The sequence below is a fragment of the Labeo rohita genome, chromosome 10, assembly GCF_022985175.1.
Source record: "Labeo rohita strain BAU-BD-2019 chromosome 10, IGBB_LRoh.1.0, whole genome shotgun sequence".
Classification (NCBI taxonomy): domain Eukaryota; kingdom Metazoa; phylum Chordata; class Actinopteri; order Cypriniformes; family Cyprinidae; genus Labeo; species Labeo rohita.
Genome location: NC_066878.1, coordinates 15957323 through 15970525, shown reverse-complemented (window position 1 = coordinate 15970525; position 13203 = coordinate 15957323). Strand labels below are relative to the sequence as shown.

The window sequence follows — 13203 nt, the reverse complement described above, 5'->3', positions numbered from 1 at the left end:
ATCTATGACTTTGTGCTTGCACCTTACGTAGACCTGGAGCCTTGACCTGTTCCCAGATGACCCTCGTTGTATTCTGCATGATTTTAAACAGCATTTTAATGTACGTGGACCATTCCGTCTTGTCTTTTGTGACTGATCCACAAACTGAACAAGTTTCTACGGACTTGACGACTTTGCCCAGGACACCATTGTGCTTGATCTAACCATGCAGTTCCCTTTCTGTCCATGGTTGTGCCAAGCACTTTGGAGACTTGTGTGCACTTTCTTCTAGGTTTTTCTTCCTCTAAGATCCACAATCTACAGAATCAAACCTTGCGCAGCTTTGTGTAACTTATTGTCCCGAACAAGAGTATTTTAAAGAGAATAAAATCCATTGTTTTGTTTTGTTTGTTGAGTCTGACATGATCATTACAACTAGAAAAATGAGTGATACAAGCAGTGGAAATTGTGAAACTGTGGTTAAAATGTGTTAGTTCTGTTGCCAACTCACACTTCCTCAGCAAAGCTGATGCCATGGCTTATTTCTTTCTTCAAGTCCTTTCAATTTGCTCACATACCCTATTGATTAATCAAGTAAGAAAGTTGTAACCACCGTAGACATTGAAGGGTTGTACCCAACCCCCCAATATTCAGAGTATCGCTCAATCCACAAGGTTTTTTTTTTTTTTTTAAGGCTTTTCTTCATTTTTTACGATTGACTTGAAAATAAATGTCTATTAGACAAATGTCTAAGTCTAGTTGAATCCTCATCCGTCATAAGAAAATGTACAAGTTTTGCACATCAGCCACCGTTTTCCCTACCGAAACATAAATATCTGTTTGCAAGACAAAAAGGCTTTAGTAAGCCTTGCTCAGGTAAATGCAATCTTAGATGTAGTCGGGAGGTCACGATGATGGGTGGAGCTCACTGCAGAGCGCCACTTACAGTCAGTCTCTAGATGAATGAACCACTCTGTTTTACCGTCGGAGGTCATGTTAGGTTGCACTACTCAGCTCCAGTCATTTTCTAAGTAATGGACTCCGCTTGGATATTGTGTCATCTGTTTGCCTGTGTGCAAGTGTTTTATTTATTGAATCTTTGGAGAGTTGACCTCTTTGTGAAACCAGCTGATATTTTATAATTATTTATAGCACCTTATGGAGATTTGGAACACTTTAACTGATTCACCAAGAGGTTTAAAAAAGATGAATAGTGACCATAAAATGGATGAATGAATTTCTAACTATGAATGTAATCAATCAATAAACGCTTCAGGAGGCCAGCCAATGAAAATGCACTATAGTTGAAGTGCGTGCATTATGTATTTTGTCAATATATATATATATATGAAAATGCTCTATAGTTAAAGTACATTATGTATTTTGTCAATATATATATATATATATATATATATATATATATAGACATACTGCAGTAAGTAGTCTGGGTGTGATATGCATATTGAAGAGGAACAACAGTAATGTGCATACTTTGACTTTTAACATTTACTTAAAAGAGAATATCAGTGTTTGCATGTGGGAAGCTGGTCGACACAGTGCTAGGGTGTAACCGAGGCTTTGTTGTAATTTAGGTTAGCAGTTTATTTAAATCACTAACCTTCAATATGTGCAATGATAATAGTGATAAGCATACACCATTAGTAATACATACAGTTGAGGTCAAAAGTTTACATACGCCTTGCAGAATCTGCAAAATATTATTTTACCAAAAATAAAAGGGGTTATACAAAACGCATGTTATTTTTTATTTAGTACTGACCTGAATGAGATATTTCACATAAAGGTGTTTACATATAGTCCACAAGAGAAAATATAAAAATAAGAGTTTATAAAAATGACCCCGTTCAAAAGTTTACATACACTTGATTCTTAATACTGTGTTGTTACCTGAATGATCCACAGCTGTGTTTTTTGTTTAGTGATAGTTGTTCTTGAGTCTCTTGTTTGTCCTGAACAGTTAAACTGCCTGTTGTTCTTAAAGAAAATCCTTCAGGTCTCACAAATTCTTTGGTTTTTCAGCATTTTTGTGTATTTGAACCCTTTCCAACAATGACTGTATGATTTTGAGATCCATCTGTTCACACTGACGACAACTGAGGGACTCGTATGCAACTATTACAGAAGTTTTGAACACTCACTGATGCTTTAGAAGGAAAAACGATGCATTAGGAGCTGGGGTGTGTACACTTTTGGACAAAATGAAGATGTGTACATTTTTCTTAAGTATCTTTTTTTTTCCATTTAGTACTGCCCTTCAAAAGCTACAGAAGATACATGTTTTCCAGAAGACAAAATAAGTTAAATTTACCCTCAACCCTGTTTAGCCGCTAAACTTGTTAATTAGCAAATTATTAGGAAAGGCGATCGCAAAGATTCATTAAAAAAAAAAAAAAAAAAACCTTATATTCACTTCTGCTGTAAGTGAAGCTGGATCATGAATGATTTGTGTGAACACAGACGGATATATGTAGATCGGGAGGCACATTCCCTTCACAAACAAATCTAATCCACTGCATCTTCAGCGGCTCAGATGTCGGGAGTAAATGACGACCACTATGTTCATTATTACATCCAGCAACACAACACCTCAATCGCTCAATCGGAGATATTCTTGTCTAACTTACATCCCTGCTCTGGCAATGAAACAAAGAGGGCGGACTGTTACCGCTGATCTGAGGTAAAACGCTCATGTCAATCAACTATTGTGGGAGCGGCCTCTGTGGGTGTGACGGCATCTGAGAATGGCTCGATTTAAAAAAGTGAATATTATTTTTACAGTTTAATTAAAAACCACTGCATGGATTTTTATCATTATAGAGTAGATTTGTACATACACTGCCAACACACATTAATGTTCAAACAACATGAAAAAGTGAACTTAGCATCCGATGACCCCTTTAAGGTCACTGTCTTCCGTAATGCCTACGTTAATAAAAATGCAACAACGAAGAAATTACTTCAAATTTTTTATTGTCACCAATTAATGAATTAGGTGGATCATTTTCACAATAGAGCAAAAACAAACTCTCATGCTTCTTGTGTCTTAATCATTCATACATCCACTATTTCATTTGAGATTAAAGTAGAACACTTCTAGTTTAGATATTAGAAAAAGTGAAAATGCTTTCAAGCGCATTAAACTGCGGTTGTTTTATCATGATGCTTCGACTCAAATCATAAGCTGAGTATAGTCAAACACCAAGAAAATGCACTTTTCAGTATACTAGTAATTTTCTGAGATTTTAACATGTTTTGATGAAATGATAGAAAATATTGAATGTGCTTAACAACCATATTCAGGGTGAGTGGACAGTATTGTAATTTGCCTGTAAATAAATTAACACTTATTTTTGGGAAATGGAACAAAATATGACACTGGAATATTTGTACTTATATGTATTAAAGGGACAGCTCACCCAAAAATAAAATTTCTGTTATTAATTACTTTCAAATTGTTCCAAACCTAAGACCTTCATTCATCTTCAGAACACAAATTAAGATATTTTTGATGAAATCCGCTCCTAATAGGTTTGGAACAACATGAGGGTTAGTAATTAATGACAGAATTTTCCTTTTTGGGTGAACTATCCCTTTAAAGAGCAAAAAGCATAGTTATGCTATATTAGCACAGTACATAATTTCAACTCGAACCTCGAAAATGAAAAACTAAGATCGAAATCAAAACTATTATCTGTGGTAATCAACAACATGGCACAAATGTTGTCAATAGAGCGCAACACCTATAAACTAGGAATATTCCTTACTAACAACACCTTTCAAAGTACTTTTTGACTGACCACTGTGAACAACAGTTTTAAACAAAACAAAATAATAGAAAACCAAGTTTTTTTTAAACAAAAAAAGCTATTTTTACCGCCTTTAAACCACTGGGATGTAAACAGGACAGTGCTATCTAGGTGTTAAACATACACAAATATATTTAGGCCTTGTCTTTTCATGATGAACCTTAACAGTATGGTGCAACAAAGGTATTCTGACGAAATTAAAGAAACAAAGGGAATTAATTTCATATGGAACAAAAGTGAACAGGATGCTGATGTTTACTTGCACCTTCAGTAAAGAGCAGATGTTCAAAACAGGAAGTCACAAGGTTGAGATGTAATCAACCAACTCAACAGTGCATCTTTGGGACCATTCTCATTTTAAGTGCAACATAATTCCTTTGCAAATTATGCTTATTTACCACTCATGTAACAAAAAGTGTCATGCCGCTATCAAGTGCTAACCTCATTCAAACAGAGGACATCTGTCACAAACGAGTATATATTTGCTCACATCCACCACAAAATCTGACCTTGAGATTCAAAGATCGGTTTTCATTTCCTCTGCAGAGACCATAAAGAAGAAATGGGTACAAGAAATGCATGTACCTTTGCATTTCCTCAGATGATTGATCCACACAGCAAACTGAAGTGCTACTGTATCAGTATGAAATCAAGGTCAAGACAAGGACAAGAATCTTGATTTACGTCTGCAGGTTGTCCGAAGTCAGTGTAATCTGCCTCAACAAGCCAAGTTTGACCGTACCAATTCTTTATCTTTTCTGAAGTATGAACGTTTAACACAGACGATCCCATTCACCAAAACACCCTAATTCTTTGCACTTGCATAAAATCCATTCTGCAGTGCATTTGTATGCTGACGAGCATGCCGTGCTTCCACTTTCATTACACTATCGAGTCACAGTGTCCTCATTTGCTGGAGTTCAGTAGTAGAAAAGATGTTTTAGACCTTAAACAGCCCTGGAGAGCGCAGCTGATCGTGAGGATGTTGCGGTTGTTGGCATAAGACACACCTCTCTTGCGTTTCCAGAGGAGGTTTTGGTGATCCTATGAAGGCTGTTTGGGTTTTACTGGCAGTGAACATTCACACGGTAAATGAGGACGATGGTGAGTCGATCTGCTTTAGCTGAGAGCAGCTTGTCACAGTATAAACTGGAGGAAAAAAAAACCACAAAGTGAGAAAAGTGGCTTTCTGCATAAGCAACTTCTTGAAGTTGAAGGTTATAGGCCGTGTAGATGCTTCTCCTGTTGTTTTTCAGTATCTCAACAGCGTGATCAATTTTGATGATCATGATTTAAATGTGGAGTGAAATACGTCTTGGCAGAAGAAACTACAATTAATAAATGGCATTATTTTGGCTCATCTTAGCAGCTTGGCTTAGATGCACCCTGCAGAAAGAGGAAGCAAACTAACAGCGCATGAAATGGAGAATGTGAGTGCTCAGTATTACAGCTAGTGCAGTATTGGTCAACAGCATAGATGAATTTTGAGAATAGATGGTTTGGATTTCTTTGTGGTTTCCATTAATGACCCCTCAAGTGACAACTGTTCAGTTCTGGGTCATTTTACCACTGTACAGCAATCGCTGTTGTCAGACGCTCAGGCGTAGATCTGACTCGGGCCTCCGGTGTGAGCGTTGTCAGCTAGTCGCTCTTGGGTGGGTTGGGTAGGTTTTATGATGCTGACGTAGTCGTGGATGCCAACGTCCATGTTTTTAGCTCTGAGAGCAGCGGTGTGAAGCTTCTCCAGGAAGTCTGGCATGCCTGTGATACAGAGAGGAAGTGAAATCTTTGCAAAACAGGTGTCGAGAAACAGCAGCTGCGGAAAGGACAAGTTCAAGGGCGACTTTTATGATGGAGCCAATTCATCTGTGAAATTTCCAACTGTGATACTAACACGAGTACAATCACATTCAGCAATAATGACAGTCCGACTGGAAACACAAATACTCAGTGAGATACTAATTATGTAAATATTCTAGGGCTGCCCTCCACTTTTTTCTGGTCAACTAGTAGTCGTTCATTTTAAGCATTAGTCGCACATTTAATAAACTACAGAAATCATAATAACAAGCCTTTAATTGCCTACATAGCCTAATAAGTGCTCAAGTGCACGCAAAAAAAGCTTTCCACAGCACACCGGCAGATATAATAAGTATGAGTGTTTCAGGGAAAAAACAGCAAGGAGACTGCATTAATATTTTAACAATCTTTGTTTTCACATCCTGTTGTGGATGCGCCTGTATGCATCTGAGGATATTTGTTTTCTATTTGAACTGGTTCATTTGAAAGTAGACATTTCACTCTCTTTTCATGTCTGTAAGGCAAGTATACGTGGAGTTTTAAAGTTTCGTGCTCAAGTTCACAGAAACTTAGATGAAAAAGCATCCTGTTTTTTTTGTTTTTTTTACAAAAGCGCAATGTTTCGTTGATATTGTGAGTGCACACATACAGATTCGAAAGATCTGTATGACCAAAAATGATGGAGTGTTTTAAGGGCAAGTGACTGCACCGGCGCCTCCATCTGCCATGCAGGGAACATGCTACTATTCAGCTTCCACACTTCAATAGCACACATTTTTCTAGGTTAACATTAGATTGAGCGCCCATGTAAAGTTGTTACAACTTACATCTTTCAGAGGAAAAGCCATATTTGATGTACTATATCAGCACATAGATCAGCCGTTAACGATCTGTCCGTCACAGACTATGTGTCTTCACCACCTCCTGTGGAATTTTTTTTTTGTCTGCAACTAATAAAATTTTGGTCGACCAAGCTCTTCTTGTCGACTACGGTTAGTCGACCATTACAGGGCAGCCCTAAAATACTGTCTAAAAAGCCTGTTAAATTGTCTATAAAAAATAATATATGTATACAGCAAAATGTGCATTTAAGTTCTAAGGAATGTGAGGAAAAAGCTATACAATTATTTAAAATATTGACAATCATATAAAAGTCTAATGTAATACATCATTACTTTAGTCTTCAGTGTCACATGATCTTCAGAAATCATTCTAATATGATATGGTGCTCACAAAAACATACTGTATTATCAATGTTGAAAGCAGTTCTTGCTGTTTAAAGGGATAGTTCACTTAAAAATGAAAATTACCCTGTGATTTCCCTGTGAAATACCCTGTGAAATCCTCCGACCTTTTTCTTTATAAATCTTTTATTGGACTTTAACATCTCAACACTCATTCACTGCCATTATAAAGCTTGGAAGAACCAGTGCATTTTTAATACAACTCAAATTGTATTCGTCTGAATGAAGAAAGTCATATACTCCTAGCATGGCTGGAGGGTGACTAAATCATGGGGTAATTTTCATTTTTGGGTGAACTATCACTTTAACATTTTTGTGGAAACCATCATACAGTTTTTCATAATTCTTTGATAAAAGAATTAGTTCTTTATATTTATGTCCTGTCAGGTGTGACAAAAGATAATTTTGGACACTGGATACAACCCACTACAAAAAAAACAAACATTTTTAATGTCCAAATAGAAGCACATATTAAAAAACACAGTCTGAGTGCATAAAACAGATGGCTCACCGCTAGACACCATCCAGCTGACACAATAGCGAGGGAAGACCGTCTGGGGATCATCGCTGTAAGTCAGCAGGTAATCAAAGCCATTCTGTCGAGACAAGATAACTAGCTTAAGACTGCAAACTAAGACCAAACTCAGACAGACACAGGAGATTCCCTATTCTTACCTCGTCAAATGACCTATGTGGGCGGATGACCATCTTGGACTGGTAAGAGTGAACTCGGACGAATTCCTGGGTTTCTGGGACACAGGGATGTCTGACGGCTCTGAGCGGATAAGGAAGGCACACTTAATATAAAGGACACACTACAAGCAATTAAAACTAATTGAAATGTCACTAAATAACACATATGAAACGGAAACAACAGTTACCTGGAGACTAAGATCATTAAGTTGTTCTCCACATCAACATGATATCGGCGCACGTAGACATAATCTCTGGAGTACATAGGATACTGCACAGGAAAGGTCAAGAAATTATAACATCAATGGGTATTAAACACTGTAAATACTGAGAGGCATGCTGAAGTAGCTGTTAAGAATCAACATATATTACACACATAAAATACTTAAATAAAATACTGTTTACTAAGATTTTTAAGCCAATCGCTTTCCATGCTAAAAGAAATACCAGCCTATTAGGATTGTAAAGTTTTGTAACTTCTCAATCAATGAATTCTTGATTCAACAAGGCAGTTTGATGAAACAGGACAGAAAGATTAAGCTTAAAGGCTTTTAAATCCTCAGCCAACTAGTACTAGATTACACTTCTGTTAATTTGCCCATTGCAAAAAAAAAAAAAAATATAAAATAAAATAAATAAATAAAAAAAAATAAATAAATAAATAAAATATATATATATATATATATAAAAATTTACAAAGATGTTTTCTTTTTCTGACGGCATGCAGAACTTACTGGAAAATGTGTCGCCCAATGAATGACTTCAGTGCCTGTGTTGACGTCCCTGTCCACCACGTCCAGTTTGATAACCAGTGCGTCCCACTTCTTTCTGTACTCTGTGTCCAACTGGAGTAAAGGGAAATATTTGGGAGAGTCTAAATATAACATTCAAATACCAAAAGCAGATAGCAACCACACACACACACCAGGATATAACATCATTAACAAACAGTGCAAGGCAGATGAAGCCCAAAACATGTATCAAGGTTGCAACTCTAACATCTAACTCTAACGTCTCAGGCCACCACACTAAATCTCACACCAAATAACAAGACAACATGAAACGTTACACAAATTACTCAATTAATACTAGGTAGATAAACAGCATGCAATTGAGTATTAAAAAGTGTTTTTTTAAAAAAAGTGTATCTTTTATAAAGATTTTACAAACCTTAAGTGTCAAAATTAAACTAAAAATGAATAGTTGCATCCTCACAACCTTATATAGGCAACGTGACTGGTTCGTACCATGTTATCACAACCTTACTCCTGCTTTGGTAAACAAAGTTGGAAACCCTGCAGGTAAGACTTTGGAAGGCTGACTGGTACATGTTGTTTTACTTTATCTTGCTGTAATAACTGGAAATATTAACTTAATATTAACTCAATTATTTAGTACCTGAACATTGAAGAATTGCCGGGGGGTCACGTCTGTATATGAACCAAACACTGTAAAGAAAGAACCGGACATGTAAATCCATTGTTTGAACAGGACTGGACAAACAGTCTATGATGATCAGTTAAAATTGATATAAAGGAGTGCAAAGTGCATGTGGTGCTTTTCACCAAAACATTCAAATCACACACACATTACTAATTAAAGACACTATAGAGGGTTTGCACTTAAGTCACGATTTGTTCAGTTACCCGGATGTGTGGCCATATTGGTGATACTTGGATGTAAACAACAGCATTGCTTACAGTTAATGTACTACTGAATACGTTGTTCTGCTAATTTATGCTGTCTAAACCACGGAAAAATTGTGTGGAAGCTGCTAAATCATATAGAGAAAGACTTCGTAAACAGGAAAGGGTGCAATATTTTGACATGCCTGACCAGAAATGATAACAACAAACACTGATGTTGTCAAGACTGTCAGTTTGGCCAACCAAAAATGCCTTTTGTTCCTCAGACAGTTTTTTGCACTCCTCTCCTTGATTTTTTAATATAATTTTTGGCAGGCTGTAGTACTCCAAATGTTTTTCCCTGCCCGACCAATTAGCACAGCCCAAAACATGACAATAACTGACCATTTTCAGCAGCAATAATCAGCAAAATATTCAAGTTTTGTTCAGTTCAGTGCCGCCAATATGGCAGATTAAGGATGCATCGTGAAAACATTCTATAAATACATGTTTCTATAATTTAAATCGTACCTCTGTATTCAAAAAGATGGCTACCCTGGATAGGCCTCCTCCAAACTCTGAAGTTTTTCTTCTCCACGACCACCTCCCAGGCTGGATCTACACGCACAGCTGTCTTTGGGTTCACATTCTGGCTTCTCACCGACTCCAGTGCCTGCAGCTCCCATGCACACCTAAAGCACAAGTTCAAATAAGCTGCTTTGACCACAATAATGCATGAATAAAAATTTAAAATGACACCAAACGTTTAAAAACGCGTATAAATAATCATTTGCTAAATTGAAGCTCTTGCTTCATCAAAACCACGCCCTCTAACGCCATAACTGCCAATCCGATGTAACTCGAAAAGTGATTGACAGCTAGAAAGCGTTTCTGATTGGTTAACAGAAGGGCGGGCCGCTCGACAGTGACTATTTATCAACTTACGTTTGACAGCGGATGGTTAAGCAGTGTGAATATTAGAAAATAGGGGCGTTTTATTAACAAAACTACATGTAGCCACACATAAATAGTCCCCGAGTGAGGTAAGTACCTTCTTAGCTCATCATCCCCAATCTTCTCGTCTTCCCACATGAAGACGCCAGCCAGTGCTGCTATGAGTTTTCCAGTGGGGGCGTGTTTGCTCTGCAGGCGTCGCCATATGTTGCCCACGAGTGTCCACCTGCTCCTCTCGGAGTACAGGTTCGAGTACAGCTCTCCTATCTGAAGGGCTCTTCTCAGCCTCTGGCCTGTCACAAAACTGCAGTGGTTGGCGAATATAGACAGTAGCCTCTCCTTCTTCTTTTTCTCGGAGGCCAGCTTGTTCGTTCCCCTTCCTGCTTTCTGGAGCCATGACACCAGCAGGCCTACGCGTTCACCCAGCCATGACAAACTCCATGATTTGCTACTTATCGCACTACTTTGCTTAAAAGTGCTGAAGTTTTGCAATCGGACAGCTCTGGCCCCTATATTGCACACTGGGCGGTGCTGGACGGAGGGGAACATCTTTGCTTCTAGAACCACGAGTCGATGATATCTAGATTTGACTTTGAAGTCCGCGCTGAATTAGCTAAAAAACAAAGATTTACTATACAAATTAGTTCCCATGTATTAACAGGACTGAGACAAGTGCAACGCAATGTCAAGTTGACATGCACTAGCGATTATTTTGCAATATAATTAACGACAGGTTTTAACCTGTAACAACTAAAATATACGACAGCAAATTAATTTTTCTGTCGTATTCTCATCTCATATTATGACACGCTATAATAGTAATTTCCTATATAAACAAACAGTTTGACATTTGCGAACAACTGCAGTAACATCAACTGACTAGCTAGCCAACATTCAATAACATGCGACGACGGGCAGAGTCTAATTACACCAACGAAAACAACTCGAATGTTTTCAACGGTACGTCTTACTTGATATTTTATATAAGCTAAGCTTATTTTCGTAATCCTGACGTTAAATTAATCTTACTTTTATCCTCGTGCGCTAGCTTCATGTCCTCACACCTCTCTGGTGGAGTGCGAGTTGCGTCGAACATGCGTGTAGGCCACGCCCTTCTTGTTTTTTGCGAGTTTCTATTGGCTGCGGCGTTCATCGACGATGAGCCTCTCGTTCTGATAGGGTAATATGGCTGTCCGTCTTCGTTGAACGCCACCCTGGATCAACCAGCAAGTTCACATGCCTCACCTTATGCCAACCCATGGTAAAGGTCCTCTACAACTATAAGGTTAAACAGATATACCACGTGTCTAACCCGTGCTGTAACGATGAAATAACGAACCACGTACTCAATGCAGAGTAAACAGATTTAGGATAAGTGCATATGTACGCAACCAGTTTGGACACACCTACTAATTATTTATTATTACCACATGTTATTATTCGTCACGTTTTGGAGTAATAGTTAAGTCAAAAAAACTATTTTGTGAAATTCATGCGTAGACACAGTCACACAAACACACACACACACACACACACACACACATAAATCCTTATCTTTATTGGTTGATATCATAAACTATCTGAAGCACATACAGTTGAAGTCAAAAGTTTACATACACTGCAGAATCTGCAACATGTTAATTATTTTACCAAAATAAGACGGATCATACAAAAGATTTCTATATCTTTTTATAAGATATTTCTCATAAAAGACGTTTATAGTCCACAAGATAAAATAATTGTAATTTATAGAAATGACCCTGTTCAAAAGTTTAAATACACTTTTTTTGTGATAGTTGTTCATGAGTTGCTTGTTTGTCCTGAACAATTAAACTGCCCACTGCTCTTCAGAAAAATCCTTGAGGTCCCACAAATTCTGTTTTTTCAGCATTTTTGTGTATTTGAACCCTTTGTGAGTGAAAGCAATGACTATGATTTTTAAATCCATATTTTTACTCATATGCATTTGTTACAGAAGGTTCAAACATCACTGATGGTCCAGAAGGAAACACAATGCATTAAGAGCTGGGGGTGAAAACATTTATAATTTGAAGGTCGGGGTTAATTTAACTTATTTTGTCTTCTGGGGAACATGTAAGTATTTTTAGTAGCTTTAGAAGAGCTGTACTAAATGAAAAAAAGAAAAAGATATTTTACACATCTTCATTCTGTTCAAAAGTTTTCACCCTCCAGCTCATAACGCATTGTTTCCTTATGAAGCACCAATGAGCGTTTGAACCTTCTGTAATAGTTGCATATGAGTCCCTCAGTTGTCCTAAGTGTGAAAAGATGGATCTCAAAATCAGACAGTCATTGTTGGAAAGTGTTCAAATACACAAAAATTTGTGGGACCTGAAAGATTTTTCTGAAGAGCAGCGGGCAGTTTAACTGTTCAGGACAAACAATGGACAACTATCAGCTAACAACACAGTATTAAGAATTAAGTTTATGTAAACTTTTAAAAAGGGTCATGTTTAAAAATTCAACTATTATTTTCTCTTGTGGACTGTATGCAAACACCTTTTATGTGAAATATCGTATTCAGGTCAGTACTAAATAAAAAATAACATGCATTTTGTATGATCCCTTTTATTTAGGTACAGTAATTGACATTTTGCAGATTCTGCAAGGTGTATATAAACTTGATTTCAAATCCTTTGCTTCTGAACCAGGAAAAAGAGAAATACTTCACTGAAGTAACTTTTTGCTGTGGCCACATGGGGGAGTTACAGCACAGCTTGCAGTACTACAAGCATCACCTTTCTAGAGCCTTATCTTACTCTATCCCATGACTTCCGATAACCCACGAGAGGAATTCGAGAAAATTAGTGTCACAAGGGATGCAAATACAGGAAGCAAGAACGCCTTTGAAATTTTGACAGTTGAACACATGACTAATGATAATAACCATAAACCCTAATTTATGTTTAGAACAACAATTCAGTTTTATCTTTATATATACACAATGACTGTACTTTGTCCCATTCTTCAATAATTAAAAGACTTTATTAAAGTAAACAGACTAGATTTTGTAAACACATTTGTGAAGATATATCTGCGTTACTTTTAAGTCACATGTCA

At 37.2% G+C, this 13203-nt stretch overlaps 1 protein-coding gene across 2 annotated transcripts; it reads right to left on the bottom strand.

Moving 5' to 3' along the window:
• Window positions 1–2953: 2953 nt before the first annotated feature.
• Window positions 2954–11274, bottom strand: stard7 (StAR-related lipid transfer (START) domain containing 7). 2 transcript variants are annotated; one of them, XM_051121231.1, is made up of 9 exons: window positions 11152–11274; window positions 10220–10735; window positions 9700–9860; window positions 8942–8991; window positions 8278–8388; window positions 7732–7814; window positions 7526–7625; window positions 7362–7446; window positions 2954–5567 (listed from the first exon to the last, which is right to left on the bottom strand). In XM_051121231.1, exons 2-9 carry the CDS (start codon window positions 10669–10671, stop codon window positions 5404–5406), a joined length of 1206 nt encoding a protein of 401 aa, XP_050977188.1. In that variant the 5' UTR covers window positions 10672–10735; window positions 11152–11274; the 3' UTR covers window positions 2954–5403. The 2 variants fall into 2 exon arrangements, with proteins under 2 accessions (XP_050977188.1, XP_050977190.1); XM_051121233.1 differs by having other exon boundaries at window positions 10220–11215.
• Window positions 11275–13203: the final 1929 nt, after the last annotated feature.

Bases quoted from the DNA above. Each gene is read 5' to 3' on its own strand.
- stard7 (XM_051121231.1), bottom strand. From the start codon at position 10,671: ATGTTCCCCTCCGTCCAGCACCGCCCAGTGTGCAATATAGGGGCCAGA. The intron at 9,861-10,219 runs GTACTTACCTCA...CTTGTGCTTTAG, and splicing joins GGGGATGATGAGCTAAGAAG to GTGTGCATGGGAGCTGCAGG. The intron at 7,815-8,277 runs GTAAGTTCTGCA...TTTCCTGTGCAG, and splicing joins ATTGGGCGACACATTTTCCA to TATCCTATGTACTCCAGAGA.